At 32.2% G+C, this 25,987-nt stretch overlaps 3 protein-coding genes across 5 annotated transcripts in view; 2 read left to right on the top strand and 1 right to left on the bottom strand.

Moving 5' to 3' along the window:
- The window catches only part of RyR (Ryanodine receptor), a 501,624-nt gene that overhangs the window by 436,069 nt on the left and 39,568 nt on the right, over positions 1–25,987 (top strand). The gene's annotated exons all lie outside the window — the stretch shown is intronic.
- On the top strand, positions 148–8,902 carry LOC147066724 (uncharacterized). 2 transcript variants are annotated; one of them, XM_085955051.1, is made up of 3 exons: positions 148–543; positions 1,805–2,102; positions 8,532–8,896. In XM_085955051.1, exons 1-2 carry the CDS (start codon positions 342–344, stop codon positions 2,071–2,073), a joined length of 471 nt encoding a protein of 156 aa, XP_085811177.1. In that variant the 5' UTR covers positions 148–341; the 3' UTR covers positions 2,074–2,102; positions 8,532–8,896. The 2 variants fall into 2 exon arrangements, with proteins under 2 accessions (XP_085811177.1, XP_085811176.1); XM_085955050.1 differs by having other exon boundaries at positions 153–543; positions 1,805–2,098; positions 8,532–8,902.
- Positions 6,400–25,987, bottom strand: part of LOC147066719 (synaptogenesis protein syg-2-like) — an 874,747-nt gene continuing 855,159 nt past the window's right edge. For both annotated transcript variants that reach the window (XM_085955039.1, XM_085955040.1), the window contains 18 exons: positions 25,693–25,877; positions 25,150–25,338; positions 23,713–23,859; positions 23,520–23,628; positions 22,490–22,647; positions 22,200–22,258; positions 20,934–21,095; positions 19,512–19,641; positions 19,272–19,359; positions 17,781–17,953; positions 16,622–16,704; positions 16,353–16,533; positions 15,431–15,448; positions 13,842–13,979; positions 12,189–12,245; positions 10,315–10,415; positions 8,416–8,455; positions 6,400–6,534 (listed from right to left, as the gene is read on the bottom strand). In XM_085955039.1, the coding sequence (XP_085811165.1) occupies positions 8,417–8,455; positions 10,315–10,415; positions 12,189–12,245; positions 13,842–13,979; positions 15,431–15,448; positions 16,353–16,533; positions 16,622–16,704; positions 17,781–17,953; positions 19,272–19,359; positions 19,512–19,641; positions 20,934–21,095; positions 22,200–22,258; positions 22,490–22,647; positions 23,520–23,628; positions 23,713–23,859; positions 25,150–25,338; positions 25,693–25,877 (2,017 nt within the window). In that variant the 3' untranslated portion in view covers positions 6,400–6,534; position 8,416. The remainder of the gene's footprint in view (positions 6,535–8,415; positions 8,456–10,314; positions 10,416–12,188; positions 12,246–13,841; positions 13,980–15,430; positions 15,449–16,352; positions 16,534–16,621; positions 16,705–17,780; positions 17,954–19,271; positions 19,360–19,511; positions 19,642–20,933; positions 21,096–22,199; positions 22,259–22,489; positions 22,648–23,519; positions 23,629–23,712; positions 23,860–25,149; positions 25,339–25,692; positions 25,878–25,987) is intronic.

Below are 25,987 nucleotides of genomic sequence, written 5' to 3'. Positions count from 1 at the left end.
TCATATTATACATTACCGAGTGGAGAAGTAATAAATTTAATACAGTATGGTGCAAGGCTCTTTATGAGGTACTGCCTTCTTGGTATGAGGTCGTTTTGCTCGGTATATTTTGCACACAAAAATACAAACAGACTAACTATTGTTCTTGTGGTATAACTGCTATCAGCTGTCGGAACTGTCAGCTGTCATTTGTTTCATACTTATTTATTTTGTTTGCAATAGTGAATTGTAAACAGTTTTATTATTTAGCTATTTTTTTGTACATGTTGTTTTTAATTACCTAACCAATACGATTTGGAGAAATCTTTAAAGTACTTACTTACCCGTTTACTAATCGGATAATGGCTGAATTGCACCGTTTCTCCCAACAATCATCAGATTCAGCCGATGATGAAATGCCTCTCGCAAACAGATTCAACATAGAAAAGATCGATAATAATAAAAGTAAATCAAAAAAAAAAAGAGCAAAATCTAAAGTTAAGAAGAAACATATTACTATAAAAAGAGAATTAGATCGCAGGGATCCACTCGGCCTTTCAGACGGTGAGAGATTTGTCACCTATTAGCAGAGCCAGCTGGCGACAGTCAACTGTCTCATATTAGACATTAGATTATGGTTGGCGTCCTAACCACATAGTGGTGGATTTTAATATACAGGTAACCCCCCCCCCATTCAATGCGGGAGATACGTTCTGGACATGGTCACGATAAGCGAAATTTTGCTATCAACGGGGGATTCCATTGTTTGGCCTCTCTACGTTTATTGTGCAAAATTTGCGATTACATACTGTCAGTTAATGCATTACAGCCACGTTTTACAGCACTCACTCGCTCGTAATCTTCGTCGTTCTCTTCTACTCCATGCATTGATTGTTGAGAGAAAGGGCCTTTTCAATGGTTTTAACACTTAACTTTTGCACGGGAACAGGTTCGGAGACGTCATTTTCTAGGGACGTATGGCAGTCCATTTCCTGCAGCTCTTCATTAGTTAAGGGTTCGCCGTGTGATTTTAACAAAGTCTGAATATCATCTACCTACATTCAACACCTTCGATTGACTTATGGACGTTTTCATCGAAAGATATATGATATTATTATTGTATTATGTATGTTGATAGCAGTGGCGAAGGGTGGAGGTAGGCTGTTAAGATCCGCCATAAACAGTGCACATTAAACTTTTTCAGACATACATATTTGTTTTCATTGAAATAAGACTACAATTTACAGATAGTGTTGGTTAGTTTTTAAAATTCAATTAAACCATTAGAAACCAAGCCATAATAGATAATAGTCAAAAAATACATGTCTATTTCTAAAATATCTAACAGTATGCAATTAAATCATACATAACTTTGAATATTTTGTAAATAGAATAATATTTTTTATTTATTATAGTTTGGTTTAGTTAGGGCTTAATGAATTAAAAAAATTAACCAACAATATGTGTAATATGTATATTTAATCCAACGAAAACGAATAACAATGAATGAAAAAGTGTGCACAATTTTGTCGTATTGCCCAAATTAGACCAAATCTATTATGGTTTCGTTTAGGCATGGTTTAATTGATTTTTAAAAACTAACTAACACCATCTGTAAATTGTAGTCTTAGTTCAATAAAAACAAATACATATGACTAAAAAAGTTTAGTGTGCACTATTTATAGCGAATCTTAACAGCCTACCTCCACCCTTCGCCACTGGTTGATAGTTCTACCAGCAGTTAGTTGCCGTCCATTTACTTTTTGTCACTTGATTCGTTAATGCATAATGCCTTGCAATTTAAGAAAGAATGTTTTAATTTTAGGTGAATTAAATACAAATATAGGCCTGGAGAGTCTCCTCAACCCTACGACAGTTGTACATATAAAGCAGGAACTTCCTTTTGATGTCGAAGATATTAAATATGACTATGACAACGATGAAGACTTTCAATTTTTGATGTCTCTCGTACCGTTAATGGACCAGCTCACTCCGGAGAAGAAATCAAGGATCCGAAGAGATCTTATCGATGTTGTCATTAAACAATGCAACGATGCTAGAGAACTAAATGAGCAAACAGATGATGTTGGCTGATAACTCACCGCCAAAGTTAATAGATGTAGGTACTCAACATTTTTTAATACTTACTGGTTGAAGGTGTATAGTCATTATTCGAAAATATGTTTTGCTGGACTCCAATTCAAAAAGGATAGTTCTATTAAACCTATTGTGTTCTGACATTCATTTAGTCTTAATGGCGGATATGATATCAGGAAGCATATCTATTTGAATTGTGTTTTGATGATATCATAAAGTGTCAGGAATAAATCACTCGAATACTAGTTGGTGTTCAATGGTGCAATTAAATAAAATATATTATCTGATAATGGAGGTGCATTTATCAATAATTGTAATCTGCAATAAATATAATTAAGAATTTTATTATTATTTTCAAGTGTTTGATTGTTATAAATTATAAATATTCATCTCAATCACCTGATTATGATAGTATTTATTATATTACTAAACTATTTTTTTTATTCAACGAATAATTCACAAGATTTAATGATGTAATATTCTTTTTATTGAACATATATAATTTGAAAATACTTCTGGAAGATAATTAACCACTAGAAAAATTAGTGATTAAGGTACATAATTCAATACTTTCAATTTAAAATACAAAAGTCGATTGCCAATAAGTAACACAATTTAGAAAGTACTTCAGTGAGTATTGTAAAAACCATTAAGTTACTTCGTTGCAATTAGATAACAGACATATAGCTTTGTGGGCACAGCACACGGGCGCGAATCCCGAAGGGCTCAGGTTCGTTTCTGTTGGGTGTCATATTTTTTTCAAAAAGATTTTATCTGGTGGTTATATATTTCTTAGAAGTGTTTACAAATTATGTATATAATATTATTTTTCATAAATATTGTATATTACATTATTTATCTTACTTCCGGATGATTCGGCCATTGGATAGCCTTCTTTAAGATATGGCCTGTGGTACTCGAAAACCTGTTGTATTCTTGAATTGGTCAGTCCATCTAGAAGGAGCTTTTATACCTCACCTTAGTATTGTAATTTCTTCACTTAGATTGTTTAGCAGTTTTATATTAGATATTCCCAGGCATAAATAACTGATGATGCTTCACATTAAATGTAAGGCCTTGCGACGCCCCCGATTAAGACTGGGTGTGGTGCAGTACGGATCTGTTTATTTAATATCTTTAATATCATCTATGATGTTATGATGTTATAATCATCAGATGGCTTATTCTCCAATGACATTATCATATTGAAACAATCAATAATTTGTTGTTATATTCTTGTAAAGAGGTATAGTTTGATGCGGATGTAAATAAAATAACCAAACTACGAAAATTCGTCAGTAACAGTTTTATTAAAAATTTACAAATATGCAGATAAATAACAGAAGAACAGTCCTACATGTGCAATTTATTTATTTTTAGGTTCATTTTAACACTGATTCATATCAACATTCATTACGTTACGTTACATCACTATGTTAACATCGGTTTATGTTTCAATAATAATCATTATATGTATTGTAAACTTTATACAGACTTTTGTTTGTGATATAAAATATATCAATATATATTTATTATAATAAGTATGTACATTATAATAAAAAAATCTCCATACTTAAAATTCACACATTCATACAATAAATCGAATGGGTTACAAAAGATGAAGAGCTGATATTATAATCATCGAGTTATTTAAAAGTACCCTTCGTTTTCATTATTTTATTGACAGTAAAATTTATTTGTTAATAGTAAACAAAATAATTTATGAAATTGCATCACATATAAAAATCTGTAATACTGTTAATATCATTAATTGCTATTATTTCAGTTCAGTAAAAAAGAGACAGAAAACAGAAAGTATATTATATTATTACAATAAAAAATAAAAATTCTGAGAAATCTGGCAACAAATTATAAATAAGAATCTAGTCAAATACATATTAAAATAATTATTTTCAATTAATGCAGAATTTCCAGAATGGCTAAAAAGTGTAAACAATTTATGGGCTGTGGTAAAAAACGTTTTTTTTAGTTTTTCAATAAAATTTAATATTAAAAATGGTTAGAGAATATAATAAAAATGCACTAAAAACAGCCAAAATACACGAAAAAATTATTACGTTGCTTATAAGTCGTCACCGATTATAAGATGCATCCTTATTTTTAAATACTAATAATAAAATTCAAATAAATCATTACGTAACTTTATTGCAAAGATGAAAGACATTCTATAAACTATTCATTTATGATTTGTGTTATTTATGTAGTTTTTTTTGTATGAAATCTTATCTGATTTTTCTTAATCATATTGTCCCGTAAAATATCATTTTTGACAGCGATTGTAAGAACCCCTGAATTTAGAGACCCCAAAATAGGAAAAACGCATGCATCTTATAATCGATGTAATATGGTATCGCTTTAAAATAAATGAAATATCGTAAATAAAAAATTGGTAGTGATTAAAAATAATATGTATATGCGCTCCTTCATATTCTAGCTATTGCATTTGGCAAATAAGATGAAGAAATATTTATTTGTAAAATGTTATTGCCAAAACCGGTATTTTCATTTCAAAATATTGTCAAATGATGAAACTATACACGATGCAAATTAGGGCACAGTAGTTAGCCGGAATAAACATGTTATCCCGCTTTAACATTTCCCTCGCACAGTGACTAATAAGAATGTAGCCTAATACAGCGTGGTATCTAATATCCACATTTGTCAGTACAATGTGACATTTTTCAAGCGTCGGTTGTATTTTAATGTCAACGGTTTTTTACTTTTTATTTGTAGTGTACTTGGGCTACGATATTAAGAAAAAAAAGATTATTAGATGGCAGTATCGTGAAGTCATAGTTAACTACGCGATTCACTGTTTTAAGATACATAGATAGAATGTTAGAAACATTAAAAGACAGGGATAACTTGGCAGATTTAGCTGACTTCTTACGGTGGATAGATTATAGTACGGTAATAATTGCATTGTGACATAACCGGATGAAACAAAATTATTAGCACAGTAAGATAAAGATTACCAATATGTATTCCTTCTTTCGATTGAAATAATACAAAATAAAGATTTTTTCTTCCATATTAAAAATAAATATTATGTCCGGCACTGGCACTGTTGAAAAATATCATTTAGAGTAGACATTATTGCTATCATGTAGTGTAGGTAGGTACGATTGATTATAATTAATTTTTACAATATATATTATTAAAGAAGATTAATGTCTATTTTTCAGGATAGCTTTTTTTAAAACATTTGAATGAATTTTGTTTGTTTTTTATTTTGATTCAGAGTAATGTTTGTGGGATTACAGGTTTTGGCTAATGCGCCACATCAGGTCTACAGTGTAAAAAAAATGTACACTAGCTGATATTGTATACAAAATAACAGTGAATATAAAACGTACAACTTAATTGTTATTTTTACGTAATGTAAAATGAAAAAAACAGCAGGTTTGTAGTAGATAATATGCAGGTAACAGAAAATAGATGGTATAAAAAATTATGAATATTCATTTGAATTGATGTTTTCCATTTTAAATAAAATAATATCCTATCTGTCGGAGAATTGTTATAATGGATACCCTATATCCTTATAAAACAACATTGCTTATAATATCAGTAGGTACTCATTGACCATATCTATTTGGCCACAATCTGCATAGTCAACATTACTGTTGTGAAGTTACGGTCGGTCGTTATAATAACAATTTACAGCGGATAATTGAATTATTAAATTATGGCAACTCATTAGACATCTCAGTGTTGATATTCTTTCTAACAAAAAGTTTCCTTATAGACGTTTAGGAACTTTTAAATATGTACATAGAAGAGTTCAATAAAAATAATTGTTTTTACTATTGAAAAAGATCGCTGATCAAGTGAAGGATGCCGAGTCATTATTATAGACAAAAAGATTCACTACACTTTTCTCTCTTTTAATGGACATAGTTTCTTAAGGCCATTATATCTTTAAATTTTTATTCATTATCACATTCACATTCAAGTTCTTCGGTATTATAAATATTTGGCAACAAATTTTATGCTATATTTAATTTTTATAACATAAGAATGATTTTTTTTTATACATTATGTACAAGATCATAATTTTAAAGTCAAACAATTATTTTATCATATTATTTCTTATACTATATAATAATTTTCAAATTATTCTCAACACTGAAATGTCTGGGATATAAACAAAAATATGTACAACCTTAATCCGTTTATTTAAATTAGTTAATAATTAGTATTATTTTACAGAAGACAATGTTTTAGTCAATTTTGACACTCCAATCGAATATTTAATAATTACACCGATAATAATTATTTAATTACAGTATGAGTTTTTTCAGTGCTAGGATTTTAATAGACTAATATGTTACACTCCCTTAAATCAGTAGTAAGTCGACTAGAATTACATATTATATTTAAAACACTGCGTAGTAACAATGTTTCTTCAATGGACGATTGCAGACTGTACTGGTTCTGTAAGAAAACAAAGCTTTGACAATATCTTGTAAAATTAAATGTAACAAAAGTCAAAGATTGTGCTATCGGTTTCAAAGTCGGTTGGCTACCTTCATTTTAGGATACAAAGATCACAAAAAACCACTGAGCGTGTGAACGAAGCGAGACGCCTTTTGGTGTCTATATGCTCCAACTAAGGGGCGGATATGGCCGAAGAAGAAGAATTATATCTTGTTATATCGTGTATCTTAGTTTGTGAGTGATTATTTTGATATAAACAGATTGGCACCATCACCTCACCTCGAGCCATGTTCAGTATCTGTGATTAGCTCTGCGAGAATTTGTACAGAGCATGCGCATTTGAAAGATTCCTTATTAAAATAAAATTTTGCATGACCACGAGTTAGTTGCATTTCCCACAATCAATTTTCATTAGATATTCAGTAATAATTTATTTTTATCAGGTACCTACTTGTAACATCATGCTCATTCTCCCACGGAGTAACCACCACTGGGTAAAACTTACACACGATAGAAAAGAAAGAGAGCAAGAATCGCGAAAAATATAAAATACAATGAAAATGGAGATAACCGACTTTGAAACCAGTAGCCTCATGTAAAGCCTTCAATTTGCTTGTGTATTCAGCTACTAAGTCTCATGTATCAATGACGAAGACTTGATACAAGCAAATATTTAATGTTACTCGTAGAAATAATTAAAATATTAAAATTTTATAGCCATAATACCTACAAGAAAAAAGCCAGAATTGATTTATCATTCCATTCGTAAGTAATGAAATTGCAACATCAGTAACTAGTGATATTTAAATACTTAGGTAAAATTACAGACCTAATAAATTATTAGGTCTGTAATTGTAACTAATATTTGGATTCGGCGCCAGAATAACTGGGCACCACGTAATCAAATGAATTTCAAAAATAAATAGCCGTTTCTGAATTAAAGGTACTTTTAAAATATATATTCAATATTATTTATATTGAAATTATTATATTATTATTAAATACTTAGTGAGAATTTAAATATGCACATATTTATGTGTAAATAATGATTTAATTGTTCTAAGAGAAGAGAGTTCTTTTATTTTTATATAAAGCCTCAGGCATGATTCTTCTTAATCGGCAAGAAAAAACATTATGTTAAGAGCAAAATGAATTAAAAATATGACAGTAGATAGAAACTGATTAAAATTCCTCATCTACTTTCTGTATAAAATCGTAACGAACATCTATTTATTTCATTTGAGAGTGCGGCGCCCAATTGTCCTGGGGCCCAGTTGTCCCATTCCCTATTTGTACATAGGTGGTTAGCACTTCAATTTGGAGAAATTAGAAAGATCAGTTTCATTGATGACTAACTACGTATCTATGTAAAGTTTTTTTAGACTTTTAACAATGATAATATCGTGGGTATTCTGCGAATAAGCATTAAGTCAAAAATACTAGTTTTGAGATAATCGAGTTTGAAAGTTTGGACGGTCTTAACTTTTTTTATATATATAAAAGGCAAATTCCTTTCTGCGATATTGCTTTGGGTATGACTTGGTGCAGTTTCGCACGCAGAATTTTGTGAATATAGCCTGAAAATGAGAGAAGCAAATGCACTAAGTCCATTTAGTGCTTTTTCTCTGAATAGATGTATGTCTTTTTGACTTATAACATAAAATATCTTTGCCAGTTTTATAGATATGACTATGTGTGTTTTTGTAGACCATAGAGCGTACTCTTAATAAGATTACCTCATCATTAAGTCAAAACAGCCAAATTTTGACTTAGTGCTTTTTTGCAGAATACCCACGATATTTAATATGAAGAAATAAAGGTTTATTAATTTCATACTTATACATAATAATACAATGTAGTCAAAGTAGACCGTTTTACCTTAGTATATGTAAGTATCACTTCCTCTGGGCTTTTTACCCTGAAAGACAAAGAAAATATTGGGGTTTCATTTAAATATAAATGAGTATGTATCAAAGTTGTTGAACTTCTTTCAGATGGAGCCTTCTATAGTTTTCCTATAAAAATCGCCGAAGGAAGTTCCAGTTCTGTCATAAGTGCCATTTTTACATGGAAGAAACAAACAACAAGCAGGGTGAAGCTGAAGCCAAGAGTTTGTGTGAAAATTAGTGATCACAGAAGTCCCTTAGTTATTGTCTCACTTTCATATGTTTAGACTCCATCTCTATACAAGAAGGTTTTATTCAACATCTTTGGTATGTATCATATTCATGATATTATAATAGTGGATCACTTCTAATAATTGCATTTGTAAAATCATATTATATTGTAAAATGTCTAGTTTGTGAAGGTTTGAAAGTAAGAAATAATATATTAAAGTTACTATACAAATTCTAAAGCTACATACAGTCAATTTTGATATCCATTTTATCTCATCCAAGTCTTACTGACCATTTCACTTACACAGATTGAGTTTAAGTTAGAAGGAAATTTTCTCAATTATTTGCAATGGATAAGTGTATCACAAGTGTATCACAATTTGTCATCATCTTACCTCATTTAGTTAACTTCTAAACATCAATCTCGTTGTACTTTAAAGACCCCTGTTCCCCCCTTAAATTCTGTCCCTGTTTTCTTTGGTTATTATTATACATCTCCCCACACCTCTCCTGTTGATCCGCCCCGGTGAAATTCCCATACAGCTGCCTATTAGAGTGCACAGTGTTTTTGAACTTCATATTATGATTACTAAGAGCCAAGTCCGCGTAGACTAGCTTCTTTGAGCTCTTACTCTCCCTGGATTTATTTTGTCCTAGTGGCCCCATCGTGTAACTGTACCCGGGCGGCGGGGGGTTCGCGTTACTCTTGAGTAATTGGTGAAAGTACGAAGCTGGAACTTCGCTGTCTGTCGATGATAAATATTCATTTAAATTCGTCCGACATCCTCGTCTGTCGAATGAATCCGTGCTATGCGATCCTACGCAAGATAATTTCTCTCGTAGGCTTTCTGATTTTTTCATGCGACTCGCCTTTTGTCTAGACTTGTCCCGGCTTCTGTCGAGCGTTTTGGTGTAGTAGTTGGGGTCGTACGATCCGCGGTCCGGTAACGACTGGACATTGTTGGCACAGTGATTCCCGTCGACTGTCGATTGCGTCGGCTGAAAGTAGCAGAAGCTGTGATGTTTTTGGATCGGTAGCTGGAACTGCTTCTTTCCTTTACATTTTACGGAGCTATTTTGCGTTGGGAAATTAGAATTGTGGTTGAAATGCTGGTGTTGCTGGTGAAGATTAGTATTCTGGAATATAAGCGCACAATAACAGCATGCATTAGTTAGTGAGTTAGTTGTTAGTACGGTTGTAACCATTAATATTGCGGTGAAAAAATATTTTAGATTATCCATTACAAACTGTGTAATACTATAGATATCGTTATGTAAAAAATTAATTTTTAAGAAGTTAATTCATTAAATCATATTATAATATAGCATTTTGTAATACACTCCAAGCTTTAAAGCACCTCATTTTGATTCTGTAATAAGTTTCATTAGGTAATTAATTCTTCTTTTATTTCATAACAAAATGCCAACTAAAAAGTTTGAAATTATTTAGAACACGGTTCTGAAGTGCAATTAATCTTTGTAAAATAAATAAAAATTGTTTTTAATTAGTGTCACACAAATATTAATGTAAATTTTAGTATGATAAAAATATTAATTGGTTAATACAGTTAGTAGTAGTAATTGTCACCCGAATGGGTAAAATATGGCAAGTAAGGAATTTCAGCATGCTAATTGAATAAGATATTTTGCTGATATCTACCTTGGTAGTGGGAGCGTGTTGAAGGCCATGGAAGGAAAGATTCTGATAGGTGTCTCCGTCCTCGTGACCTCCCAGGACATTACCGGTACCGCCTGATCCGCCTATTAATGCAAGTAAATACAATTATTATTAACCTTCCACAGAAATACTCACAGTAAAATTACATACACTTATAAATGACATCAGTCAAAACAGCGGAAATGATGACAGCCGATTCAGGTTTCCGGATATGCATTAACATATTTTTAAATTATATCTTCTGATGAAGAGCTTGTAGCCAAAAGTGGCTATTGTAAAATTAGCATTATTTATTAGATGATACTACAATTAATAATAGTTCGTTCTTGTAAACATTAAAATAATTTTACAACTTATGTTAAATAAATAAATGTTAAGCATTGTAATATTGCAGGTGATATAATATCATATTAGTACCTATGTGATAGTTACAAATAAATAGTAATATAAATACATATAATTAGTATACCTGTGTTAAGTGATGTTAGTCTTAGAACATCCGGTGTTAAAGCGGTTAGAAATCTGTATAAGCCAAAAACAATGAAAAGTTCATTAGGGAATTATTAATTTTGACTCACTAAAACTATACGTATACTAACTATATTAACAATATTAAAAGTTTACATAAATTGTTTAAAAAAACTAAAAAGTAAAAACAGTTTCTCCACAAGTGTGATTTTTATCGATAGCTAGGACAGCGGCGGCTGGTGGATTACAAGATGATTTGTATTGAAGGTGCTAACTTGGTTAGGTAAAGGTGAAAACTGCTTTATCACAAGGAGTGAATAATGTAATATCAAACACTTTAACAAAATAACATCCAAGCACTGCAAAATAAATCACCATTGCACTAGACCTTATGGGGCTTAAAGTTAACTGTATATAATAAATTAATATTATAAGTAGGTAGGTGCTCCTTTAGAAATTAAGTTTGACATAAAGTGATCATCCAAACAAATCCGAATTCTGTTATATAGTATATCAAATTTAAAATCCTCCACTTTCTTTTTTTGGACTGTTTTGAAGTGCCTACTCAATGATAATTTTACATAAGGCATACCTACTAATAAACATATTAAATTTCGCTAGTTTATTTCATACAGTTAGATAATATAACAGTAAGTATCAATTAATTTTATTGTTATTGGTATTACATGCTTAAACTATAGTTTACGCTGCGATAAATGAGTGATGACACCATTATAAATGTTCATTATTATGAATACCAATATCATGGCTGTGGAGTGCTGTGCACTTGTATGGTGTTAAGAGTGGCTGCCACTGATTCAGTACATCATTCCATCGCTAAATTTTAACTGTTCACTAACCCAAGAAAATTCGATAAAGCATAGATTTAAATAATATTCTGTTTGTAAGTGAGGTGTTTTCAGTAATGGACAATCATAATTAAGATAAATTACTTGATATTCCTGTATTGAAGTATCATTTTTTAGTACCTTCCAGTGACTGTTGATTTACTTTTTGCTGAAAATTTTGCTACGGCATTCGAAGGGATGGAAATTTTAAAAATTTTGGTACTGTACTAGTCAGTCCACATAAGGTGAAGTTACTCCTAATAAATGGACACACTGAGAAAAGTCTGCATTTTACAAGTGTGTTGATCTTTTGCATTGAACACATCAAATAGGTAGCAGAGGAATTAATATTTTTTGATTCTGAAACATTGCTATTGCCAAACAAATTATTAATTAAAATAAATTAATCTATTGCAAAAAAACGAGTAGATAACAATTATTATTATTGATACGCATTCGCGGTAAGCTAGGAATTTACTGTTAATACTTTTTAGTTGTATTAGCGATAGCAAATTAGTTTTGCTTTTCTTCAAGACTTACTGTTTGGCTTTGGTGTTGCCATTGTTTGCCAAGATGCTGTTTTCTCCATACCCTTAGCTAAATAATATAACAAAAACGATCATAGTGTGAAAAAAGAAAATAAGTAATAGGTAATTCATGGTAATTCATGTGTTTATAATTGAAATACACAGAAGGGAATGAATATTATCGAGAGAAACTGAATGCGTGTTAACATAACAATTCTTATGGTGTCAGATATTATAAAAAAGTTTGGTGTGATAAAGTGGAAAAATTATAATAAAAAGAAATATTAGTAGCATTAAATTTATACTTAGATAGGATATATAAATATAGTGAAATGTTTATAATAGATATACCAATATAAAATATCCACCAGCCATATTTGGAAATATACTATTAAAAAATTATAGAAGTAGCTGCTAAATTTAATGTTAGAGTGCAACAAGTTCACTCGGTCGGCAATTTAAACTGGTAAGTCTATACACATTTTTATAGTTTGTAGTAAAAGAAATTAAAATAGTGGTGATAATTGAATACTCACTTTTCCCTTTCTTCAATTTCAACAGGGTTATTGTCTGTTTTACAGCAATGCAGCATAATTTGAAATATTTTCAAAATTAGTAAAATAGTTTATCTTTTAAAATCCATAAAATAAATTTATATTTTTGTCTTTTTGCTTCCGGGAAAGATCGATAGCTATAGGTTAACACGAAATTAAATGATTCATTTTCAGAGTTAGGTCTATCTCGTAAGGTAAAAGAATTGACAGAAACAAAGTTTGTGTTGAATGTAAAATTTAGTTGCCAATGATCACTTAATAATTGTGCCTGACTAGTTGTATATTTGCCGATCGTTGGTATGGTTCTGGGTTCTAAGAATGATTAATGTTATTAAGCTCTTAAACTTTTCTCTAGAGGATTTCAGGGGAAAATTTCTGTCCCATATAAAAGTACAAATAATCTTTTCAAAAAATTCATGATAATTTATGAAATGAATTTGTTACTTGGTATTTACTATTGATTGTTTTACTCAAATAACTTGGAATTTTACCGATTCTCCCTTTCCCACAATATACATAGCTCCTTTTTTATCTTCACGACACAGTATTGACAATAATCATTGCATTAAACATACATTTCAATACTCGTATTTGATAAAGCTCACCATTAGTAAAGTCAAGTGTGGTGCTGGGTAGTGGCAGAGCAATGGTAGAGTAGAGCAATGATCCATTGTTGACTAAATACGTCAAGTAGAGTTTGTTTTTGCTCAGGACAAAATATATGTATTCAGCTAGGTTTTAGTTACCTACAGTACTGATTTGAACATTCAAGTACAAATTAAGTTAGTTAGACCACATGTAGACACGCCACCACCATGTGTGTTAAGTTATGCTGCAGATTAAATTTCTTATGCAGTTTGTAAGGGATGCTCACAAACACAAATCAGTGTTAAAGATCTGCGACATACTACGGTATTCATTAAATCGGCAGTCGCGAGTTGCCTCCGCGTTCCAATCTCCTCACATATAAACTAGATGTGACTGCATGGTCTATAGCTGCAAGTAGTGACACGAGCATGCAACCTGTGGCAACCGCTGGTGGTTGTGATTAGTAATACGAGCAGTCGTTTCTGCACTAGGCCTTAGACTAAAAGTAATGATGTAATACATACACTTGTCTGAGTTGCGTCTCTTGCAGAAGCATATCAGCGGAATACACAGCATGAGCATGAGGAGCAGCAGTGCTGCCGCGGCTCCCGCTAGGATCAGTGGGTCTTCTTCCCAACGCCGCCACCACGGAATGGCGCCAGCTGGTAAAGAAAATAAAGTAAAGTCTTTCAGTGTATTTAAAAAAAATCGGAAAGTTGGACTATAACATCGTGGGCCCCTGGTTCGGATCCTGGGTTTGGCAAATACACATATTGTTTTTCAATTTGTGTTTGAGTCAGAGTATGGACCTAATAGGTTGGGCAAGTGGCTAAGATCTATTTGTCATACCAATAAATCTGTTAATACAAACTTCCACTCTGTGGAGGCCCATATATGATCGTATTAGACAGGATATGGTAAAAAAAAAAATATATTCAAATATATTATAAAGTCTGTTTTTTCATCTGAGTTAAGTACCTGCTACTACTATGATCATATTATTTTATGATGTTTTCAGGTTTTTATAGGTATCCAATAAATAGTATGAATCTTTGAAAACAGAATTAATTATAATTCATATCTCAGAAATAAACAACACAACAATAATATCATCGCAATCACGATATTCTTGATAGAAGTTAGATTTACATATTAACAAATGTTAGAGCAAATAATATGTCGGCAGATACCTGAAAAATCTTATTTTGCATATGTATTTTATATCTCAATGTAAAATAAAACAGTAAATATTACACTTAATTTTGTTATTTTATATAACGTTTTATGAAAAGTATTAATAAATTGTCACGTGTATATTATCTAAGTTCGGGCCTGACACCAATTTTCATTTAAAAACTGAAATGTCATTTTGACATGTCATATTGATTTCCATAGCAACGCGCGTGTATAAAAATTTTGTTGTTAGAACAATCTTAGCAACCAACAACACTGTTTTGCTTCAATGTCTGTTACAGAAAATAAAAAAATTATTTATAACCTATTCAAAATTTTTGGAGTGAGATGTGTGAACACGCGTTAATCATGCGCTGAACATTGTTTACGAGCAGTATATGGACCAGAAATTTTGTCTGTTTAATCCAAAGTCCGTTAAATTGAGGTCCACGAAATCGAGGTTTCACGTGTATTTCATGAGTCATTAAGAGAGAGTATTTAATGAAGCAGTGACGGTTTGAGCTATGTGAGGGCCTGAGGCACTGACAGATTTGGACAAATTTTTATGTATAATAAACTGCCATCGAATTTCAAAATATAGCAATAAATATTTTCAAGATTTTTTACACTCGGATTGTGAAACGTACGCATCGTTTTAATAGTTTCATACTTTATGATAAAGCGACTGCCTCATCTGCTCCATAGAAAACCACCATTGATTCCCGTATAGTAAGATCATTATAATAATAAGAATACAGTTGGGTGAAGTGACGGGCATATCTGCTAGTAATAGATTTACTTTATTCTGAAATATTTATCTAAGGCGAGATAAATCTTTTCAATCATGTAAGTAGATAAAAACTGAGTTGCAGTATTTGATATTGCTCTTATTAGAGTTTAAATTAAAATTATAAGGGCTTAAAAAATGAAATATACTCACATATTTTATCTGAGTTGGCTGTAAAAATAAAAAGAAATATTATTTATATCGGTACATAATTATTTATTTGTAATAAAATTTATTAGATATTTTGTTCAAAGTCAAAAATGGAGAATTATAGATACTATGTTAGGGATCTAAGCCTGAAAAATCTGCCTTAGTAGGAATATAATAATGTCATTATGGTGCCCTATTTCTTTTAATGCGAATCAATATATTATTTTAAAGGTCATATAAAATATTTGTTTACTATAAAAGAATATCATTTTAAACTTTAAACATATTTAATTTAAAATTTAGAATAAAGCCATATTTAGGTATCGGTAAAACTTTGTGATTTTGTAATTTGTAATATTTGCAATTTTCATTTTCCAAGGAATATATTTGTTATCATGATTTGTGTCGCTAAATTTTAAAACCAGATACATATAACACTTTTTTGAAATTAAGTCATATATCAATGGATTCGTTATTAAAATCTCTACATGAAAATTTTATCGCCTTTTTCAAAATTCGCTACGATTGACTGCCAATTATGAAAAAAATCAATGCGTCTATCAATTCCCGCTATAACACTACGTGTAACATTCAAAAACCTTTTTAGTTCGAAGAGTTTTTATTGATTTTCTCAAAATAATGAAAAAGTGTTACAGCGGGTTTTGAAATTTAGTGACACATTTAATATATTATTATTGCAAGATCTATTTTTTTCTCATTCAGTGATTTTTTTTAATTTTATTTAAAAAAAAAATTTATACTGGGATTTATAATGGAATGTGATTTTACAAGATTGCTTAGGAACGACTGTTTCCAATTCTGACAGATTGCGATGAAAAATCATGCAGGCATTATAAAATCATTTTGTAATAAAAAAATATTTTCCATTTTTACAATTACAATATGAATAAAAATACTATCTTACCTGCCACATCTCTTTCACATGGTACCCCAGTTCCGACCTGATTGGACGCTAAGCACAGGAAGGTTCTGAAGTGTTGGTTGTTTGGATCTAACCTCAAAATTGATTGGCTACCCCGTTGTTTGTATACCTCGTTTGCGGTCAGCGAGTCATTTTCGCTTTTTAATCGCCACGTAAATGTTACCTTGAATGAACATAATATTATATTATTAGGTACCTATCAATAACTGGGTATGACAATGTTTGAAGACAATAATCGAAGATATTTTTACCTCGGTTGGATTGGAGTTTGCTGTACAGATCAATACCTGATAGCCATCTTGTTCAGATTGACTGATGCCACATTCTGGTTTGACTGAAAATAAAATAACACAATTATATTAATTAATTACATATTCAACATAGATATTGATTAGTAGAGTGCGAAAATTATAAGTTGAAGTGTCATGGTCACCGTTGTTGTGCTGCAATATAATATTATGAAAGGATTGTCAGTATCGTAGTTTTCGAAACGGCCACGCTTCACGTTAAACTTGCCGCAGTCTACACCGCAAGAGTAAAATTTGAAAACATTTATGAAAAAAAGTTGTGGCAAACGTAGCAGCTACCTCCGTGGTCCACGCGGCTAAATTTGCAGGATTCAAAAGCTCAATAAAACCAGGAAGCCACTGTCAATAAGAGGTACTAAATGTATTCAATTGCAAAAAAATAATGTGCCACCGAAAGAAACGTTTACTATACACATATTTGTAAAGTAGAAGGTTCCATAGCGTTCAGACGTTATGAGACGCAAAAACTATCAATTTTACACCTTTTTTCGACCATGTCTGATACTAATAGTCCGGTTAAAAAATTCGTGGTTGAAGGACGTGCAATATAATACAGCAAAACTGAGACTAATAAAAATATTTTAAATTAATTATGTGAAACACCGTTTTAATAATGTTGCTCTCCATGGTCATTTCAAGTACACCAGCACCCAATGGAGGAATGCTTATTATGCCTATAGTGGGAGAATTTAGTCATGTTTACCTGTACATATGATTTCTTTTAGTGCACTTGAATAAGGCAAGTAAGATGTGATTATTGTTATGGTTGCTATTGTTGACGACATCAACAATATTATTGCATTGCTTACTTTTGCTTGGCACCTCTCCAAATAGGTCTGGTTTCATGCAAAAAATATTAAACCTTACAGGTATGTGGTAATTTAAAAATTTTATGATACAAATGCTCATGTATTTTTGTATTTCGCTACGGACGGAAATCATTATTCACCTACAGATGTTCTCGGTCTGGACTGGGTTTTAGGCGGTTAATGAAAAGAATTTTGCAAAGATAGTGATGTCTCAAAAGATCAAATGAGAGAAAAGTAGATATCCAATAACATAATTGTTATTCTCATACTTATAAAATAAAATAATAACTCACACATGACATTCAAGTATGTCGTTGTAAGTGTTGACCCATGCTTATTGCTGGCTTCGCAGATGAGGTCTCCACTGTCTATCCTTGTGATGGGTCCTGGGAAAACTAGTTTAGATGCCTTCGTTAGCATCACTGTCGAATTCCGCTTCCATTGGTATGTTGGTTCAGGTTTTCCCCTAAAAATATTCAATCAAATAAAATTATAATAATCACCTTAATAAATTCGGTTTGTTTTTCAAATTGTGTGTGAGTCAGGGTGTGGACCTAATAGGTTGAGCAAGTGGCTGACATCCATTTCTCGTAAAAAACAAAATCTGTTAATACAAACCTCTACTCTGTGGAGGCCCATATGATCCTATTAGGATCGGACATGGTCGAATAATAATAATAATAATTTACAGTCATCAGTAGTGTTCCCAGATGTCCTCTTTTACCAGGACAAGTCCTTTTTTTTGAGGTCAATGTCCATGTTAGGTATCTTTTTTCATTTTTATCGAATAATGCGTAACAAGTCCTCTTTTTCCATTATGAACGTTTTATGCTGTCATTTATTTGTTTGAAGAATTATGGAACCTTACTATATTTCTTAATCCCAACATTTACTCAATACTAATTCCTGTTTGTTAATATATTATATGATTATGAGTTATTGTAAAATTAATACATTTCAGGGTAAATTATTGAGATCTAGCAATCATGGGTATACCACTGGTTTAATTGCAGCAGCAAAATACATCACAGAACCACTCAGAATTGAGAAAATTACATGTATGTATTGTGGGATCTCCGGGAATTGAACCCGGAGATACCATACAGCATTGGACTATGAAATATGTTCTTTTTATCATGGGAACCTCAGTCATTAGTGAGCTTTTATATGTATAGAAATTCGGTAGGTATATATTCATTTTAATCATTATTTTCTTGCTATATAAGGTACGTTCCAGCAATGTTAGCAATGGTTTGACCAGTGTTGCCATATTTTTCTATGCTGATTATAGTACAAAGGCGTAAAAATTATAGTATTTCTGAAAAATATATAGTACAAGAACATTTTTCGTCTTGAATCCTTTAAAATTATAGTATTTTGGTATATTTGGCGTAAAATTATAGTATTTAACATTTTTCGCGAAATCAAAATTATAGTATTGTACTATAATTATAGTACGGTTGGCATCACTGGGTTTGACATCAAAATTGTGCGTAATGCATGCGTAGTAAGTAAACAGGAAATAGTTTGAGATTTGACTTTTGGTTCAATGTTCCCGCAAGCATCAAACCACTTCTGACGATCTGTCAAAGTGATAACTGTCCAGACAGGACCTAACCTAAGAATGATAGGTAGTCATTTATTATATTCCGTATGTCATGTTCTCGACAAATTGAGTTACCTATGAATATTATAATATAATAGGTTTGTGTTTGCTGGAATATAGCTATTATAGTCACAGTGCAAGTATTATTTTGAAACATAAATAAAAAGAAAGAACTTACTTTGCCAAACAAATTACTTCTTCTGTGATATTTCCACCTTCTATCACTGACACCACCTTATTTGAGACTGTCATATTTTCAGGAGGGTCTGAAAGTAAAAAGAAAAAACAAAATTATTAGACTCAGAGGCATCGTGGATTTTATAATTGTATCTCATTGATTATAAATCAAAACCAAAAAAAGTTACAACGGTGAAGTAGTAACTATTAATTATAAGATTAAACATGACAGAAAACATACATTCAACGCCAAAAACTGTTGTACTTGTGACACCTGGTCCAACTCCATTATCTGACGATTTACAGGTGTAGTTTGCATTATCCCTGTAACGATCCAACACACCTCCGGGCCACTGCGCCATATCCCATACCTGGAAATTAATAATAAGTTGAACATTCAAACATAGAATACTCATGTTATTATCGTTGATGGATAATTATTAAGGTAAAAAACTCAGCGCTTTGCGCCTCGCGGGCCCTGGGCCCCTCAGATGATGGATACTTAAACTCTGACGGCTAAAATTATTAAACATGGAACATGGTTTGCCTACTGATTCTCTGAATGCTGGTTGTCCAAATTCGAAAGAAAATATATTTGTTAAAGTAACCGAATCCAAAGGATTCATACAATTTTACTTTTCTGAAAATTAAAATTTATTAATTCATATAGTAATGTTGGTGCCTAACTATGAATAAAGAAATTACTGAACGTTAAATGGTTTTATTTTATTTTTGTTCCACATAATCGTTAGAAGTAATGGACATGGGCTTATGATCGCTGAAATAAGTTATGTAATTTTTAGAATCAATTTCGTTGAAGGAATTGAGATTGCGGGACGCGTAACAGACGACATTACCGATGCGCTGTTCGCGACCAACTGAACTCTGAAGCTGTGACTTATTAGTTATTTTCGTTACCGTTGTCGTCTGGGTGATGTTTTCGTAACGATTACGCCTGGGTGTTCACGGGTAAAGCATGTTCCATGCTAAAATATTTAGCTACATAAAAAAGAAAAGAGTGTTGTTACATAATTTTTCTAGTCAATTGGCCCAAAAGTAATTCGGTTAGTCTGACTAGATTTATGGCTCAAAACAGTTGTAAACATAAATGGTACCTAAAATATTGTAGAATAATTAACAAAACCTTTGTTTAAAAACCATTATAATATAACATTGAATATAAAAGTAGAGAAAAAGCATCAATTTGACAATGAATGAATTTTATTTATGAATATTGAACGGCTTGGATGGCGTTAAAAATATAATGAACACAATACAACAATGTACCGGGAGTGATTGCATAATATGATTTCATTTGACAGTTTTAGTTTTCTGTGATATCATCTTTGGAATCTATACATGTGTTGTGCATGGTTTGTAATAAAAATGTTTAGCAAAAGTGTGTTATGGACCCGTCGGTCTACTGGGAAATCTTCTGATGGCCTGCCAAGCCAATTTGCCCCGCTAATACGCTAATATTTACTGCTAGTAAGTATCAGAATACCATCCCAATGGATAATATCAGTCATTAATGAATTTGATTAAAAATACAGGTATTGGCGATGAGGCTAGTGTTTCAATGTTCACTTTTTTGTTTGCCTTAAAAATACCTAATAAATATTATAATAATAATGACTACATGAGATAACGTATTGAACTTTACCAGTTGAGAATGTATGGATTCGAAATCATTCGTCCGCGTATTGGGCAGAATTGGAGAGTCAATTCGCTTATAAGGGGCACTAGCAGGAATCGCTTTCAGATCTTTAAGCCATTGGACGTTGCACAACGGTGAACACTCGACACGACACGAGAGACTGATGTTCTGGAAAACAAGAATTGTCAAGATTAAAAATAAAGGGGTGTCTATTAAAAGAGATTAGATACAGAGGAGAAAGAGTATTACTAATTTATTTTATCTTAAAATATAATTTAATAATAATTATAATAAGTCGCACCGTGAGTGTAAAACCAAGGCATCTGCAAATTTTTCAATTTCGAGATGAAATGCAAAACAACTGCAAAAGTCGTGAACTTAATAATGTTAAAGTGAAGTAACTGAAAGAACATGCAACATAATGTAGATATAAACCAAATATTATGGTTTTTTTAGAAAGTCTATTTCTCCTAACAAAACGAAGACTTCAAATCCTGATATAACCAAAATATGTCTTTTGCAGATGCCTTGGTTTTACACTCACGGTGATATAATGTAACTTAGTGATATAATGTAACTCTTTAATAATTATAACAGAATAATATAATTAATTTATTTATAACTTAATTCACATCATTTAATAATGATCAGGATTTAAAAATATGTAAAAATGTGCGGTAAGCGGTACCTAGTAAAACCACAATACTAAAATAACTTGACTTAACCTCTTTTGAAAAAGTGAAAATATTACTGGCATTTAATGAGGGTAGGATATTAGGTGAGTTTTTCAAAATTTGATTAAATTATGTACCTAATTCCTATTTTTAAACCAGTTTTAGTGTGGTTGAAATGATAATTATAAAAAATAACATAGTATCCGTTGCGTGTGTAAACAAGATGGTGGTCTGTTTTCATAATTTGATTTGGTTACTTAGGTACCTATACTGTTGTTTTAAATTGCAATGTTTTTTTCTTTCCCCTAAATATTCTAAATACTGATGGTTTTAAAGGAACTATTTTTTGCTCGTAACACTTGTGCATGGCCTTCTTTATATCAGTTGAGCCCTGGTAAACAAGTTATAGATTGCACAAATAGGAGTTTAACACAAAGGAATTTGCAACATCATAATATAAGTTGCAGACAAAAAGACAATAAACATAAGCCTGAATAACCCTATTTTCAGCTTCATTTTCACAATAAAGACTATCTGATAGAAACAGGTTTTCTTCAACATCTTTGTGTTATTTAAATTTATTATTTTTGATACTTACATCTGAATTGAACTGGGCACCAGTGTACGGTTGAATGTTGTTGATAAATGCAGGAGGAGCTGCAATTATAAAATGTTCAAGTTTTAATTATTAGGTATACATGATGAGATATTTTGCTCTCAAGAAACTTAATTCATTAAATATTTTAGAATTGGGATAAAAACATAATATTATAAGTACCTACTGTATGAGTTGTACATTTAGGTACATGTATAATTATGTAAAAAAAAATAAAACAGGAAGAAAATAACTCAGATAAATTAAAAATAAGATTAAGATAAGATAAGTACCTAGGACTTGAATGACAACAGTAGCCGGCGCTCCCATTCCAGCCTCATTGACTGCCCGACAAGTGAAGTTGGCAGCCGTCTCTAAGGAAACCAGTTCAATGTTCCATTGAGACATCGTCACGTCAGCCACTGCCCGAGAGCCTCTGTACCAACGATACCTGTAAAATCACAGTACGTGTCAAAGTATTAATTCTTTTTCCTTTTTCTAATTCTGCATTGTGTTCGGTGTTCGATAGCTACAGAGTGTCACTACAAAAGCTAAGGCATCACCTTTTTCCTCGGCTAGTAGGATCTCATTGAAATTGCATTTATTTTAGTTAACTTCAAAGTAAAATTTAGATACTCGTAGTATTAATGTGTCAGCTTCATAATAAAATGTTAACACATTTTTTTTCCGTTATACTATGTAGCTGCTAGAAAGAGAATTAAACCACAATTTATGGTATTATACATAATACAGTTAACTCTCAATGTAGAGGGGTTCTGTTTTAACTGGGTGGCTGATGAACCATGGTTATAAGAAAGAATACAAATTTTTCGAATATCTTTCACTTCTAATGTGATGTATCGTGACGCATTGGCCAATCACTGCTACATGGAACCCACAAGGGGGGGGGGGGGGCTGACAGGGCTCTAGCCTGGGGGCCCGGGCTCAGGAGGGGCCCGGCGAGGCGAGTCGACCAGATAAGTGAGATAAACACACATCAAAAATTTGCTTTAATAGTAAAAAAATTCCTTCAATAAAATTATTATTTAAAGTTAAATGGTTGTACGATACAATTTTTAATTGTGTATCTATACTCGACATCTCCATGATTCAAATGGATGTATAAAAATATACAATAAAACACTAAACATACACATTAATTTTACCGCGTACACCATTTGGAAAACGCTACTGTAGAGCGTCATACTGCCTTCATCCTTAACGATAGGTAGGGGGGCCGCCAAAGATCCTAGCCTGGGGGTCCGCTTCACGATGTGGGGCCCATGCACTGCTGTATTAATTTTTGTAATTGATTTAACTCACTTGGTAGCGATTGGTCTTCCGAGATCCTCGACGGTGCAAGTCAGCACGAGCGTTTGGCCTTTGACTACTCTCGCCGGGGAGTAAGTCAATTTAGCCGGACCGGGTTCATCTAAAAAATAATTTTATAAGAAATATTGAATAAATAAATTATTCTTTTCGTAACTTTCTACTCAATCAGTAGAATGGTACTCACAATATACTAGTAACTCCGTAGGTTCAGAAAGAGGCCCCCAACCCGCTGAGTTGCTTCCTTCACAGGTGTAGTTGCCGTGGAAGTGTCGACCGGCGTCCTGAAGCAGAAGACGAGATGGGTCTATCCCTTCGCACATGTCGTTGGCAACTAGAAATCATTAAAAACATGATTAATCATCAGGAAAATATTTCAAATAAATTTGGTCATTCGTCTATTGTCGATGCGATAAGTTGTAAAGTCTTCAGTATTCCAGCTCTACGGATCTGATAGTGGTGGTTAGTAAGTAGTAAAGTTGGGTATCGTAGCTTCATCTTTTTAGAGCTTGGGTCAAAATGCTGTTATCACACATGCCAACTTCTTATCTACTTGGGCCACTAAAAGTTTCTTAACTGATTGAATCCTTAAATGGTTACATGTAAATTGTAAGTATACCTAACATTTCACTGTAGTACAGTTTGCCGTGAGCTTTCTTATTTGAAAAAGATGACTATACTGTACGGTCATCTCTATAGCACCGAGATGAAAATATTACGCATTTTTCTGAATTTCTAATATAATTACATAACTACCTATTTTCTACTGTCATTCCCTTGTATTTCGCTAGTTTTTATGACGTATTTTGTAAGTGTTTTAGATACAAGTCGGTTTACAGGAAGCCATGCGGGAACTGTGCCAATTTTCATAGTCGATTTTGGCAAAATTCATGAATTCAAGAATGAAAACCTAACCTAACCTAACGAAATATAACCAGTATATCGGCTATTTTCAAAAATTGTTTGCCGTTGGCTTTCTGTAAACTGACAAGAGCCGTGTTTTATTTAGACATGAATTTTATCTCAGTACTATACGAACCAAAGAGGTTGGACGGTCTTTAATATATGACCATAATATATTTCCGATACAACATTTCACCGTGAAGTGTGATACGGCGAACTGCATACGTACAAATTTCCGAACACGTCGTAAAACAAGGTTTAAGCTGTTTCTTTCTTACTATCTCCCGAATTGCACAATAAATGCATAATGATATTATCGATATATATTATTTTATCGAATATATTTGGACATGCTCTGCATCCATAGCATCTATGAACTACATGCCACTGGTATGAATGAAGAATAAAGATATTTTTCTATATTCTTTTTATTAATTAGCTCTACAATCAGACGTGGATCTTAGGACACTCATGAAGTTCTTAGAGAAAATAAATAGATGTTATCATCTTGCTCAATTAGTTCAGTTCATGTTCTGGGTCGAAACACATTGAAAAATAATAAGTATATGAATTTGCCAGACCGAGGATTTGAACTACAGACCCGTGACTTCATAAGCCGTCACGTTACCGTTCGTTACCACATCGCTGTCTCAATATTCAGTGAGAGCTGATATCCATACTGCATGTTTCTATAATTTTACAGTAATGGGATAAAACTTACCCGTTTTATCATCAGTTGTAATGTTACACTCAGGAAGTTGCTTCAGAAGCACGCCTTCGATATACCAGCGAACTTTGGCGAGGGTCGATGGGTTGCCGCTTGTCACCTCGCAATGGAGTGTCACGTTCAGGACATCTCCTTCTATTATTGGACTCTTCGGATCCATCCATAATTTTACTTCAGGTTTGACTGAAAAATTATAAAATTTTATTAGATAATAATAAATGTAGTATATTTGTTACGGAATAATAACCATAATATTTTAATACGGATATAACTCACAGAAGTCAGTTATTATATGTTGAATTTTACAGGAGAGCAATTTGAAGTTAGAGTTTTATTGATTTCGTCATATACTTTTCACCAATTACTTACTAAAAATATCTCTAGCTGACGTCCTTTTGGGACGCTGAAGACGACATTCCAAACAATAATACTCCATAAATAGGTATCTAATTTTCACCAACATGTCCCCTTTGGCTTAGCAACCTGGAATGTAGTTAGTCAGAGAGTAAGGATTAAATTTAAAAATAGGTAACTTACAATGCACGTCAACAGTGACGTTTGTAGGTGATATCGATGAGCCCACTGAATTCGCAAGTCGGCATGCGTACTCTCCTATGTCTCTCGAAGAACTGTTCCTTATTTGTAGCGCCTGCTGTTCTGTCGTGCCACCTTCATACCTCCAGGGTTCGCTGGCTGTGTTCAGATCTCGTCCATTTTGGACCCTAAAATAATTGAAAGTAAATAACACTTAATAATAATATTATTTGTAGTAAAATTCAGAATAATGCTAGAGTTTTGGGAATATAATAGGTTTATTTAATTATCTAAGTTT

Source organism: Rhyacophila brunnea, unplaced genomic scaffold (assembly GCF_057557595.1).
Source record: "Rhyacophila brunnea isolate RB1 unplaced genomic scaffold, BYU_Rbru_1.0 scaffold_4, whole genome shotgun sequence".
Classification (NCBI taxonomy): Eukaryota; Metazoa; Arthropoda; class Insecta; order Trichoptera; family Rhyacophilidae; genus Rhyacophila; species Rhyacophila brunnea.
The sequence above is the reverse complement of the archived record's forward strand: the minus strand, read 5'-3'. Positions and strand labels throughout refer to the sequence as shown.

Bases quoted from the DNA above. Each gene is read 5' to 3' on its own strand.
- LOC147066724 (XM_085955050.1), top strand. From the start codon at position 342: ATGGCTGAATTGCACCGTTTCTCCCAACAATCATCAGATTCAGCCGAT. The intron at 544-1,804 runs GTGAGAGATTTG...TTTTAATTTTAG, and splicing joins TCCACTCGGCCTTTCAGACG to GTGAATTAAATACAAATATA.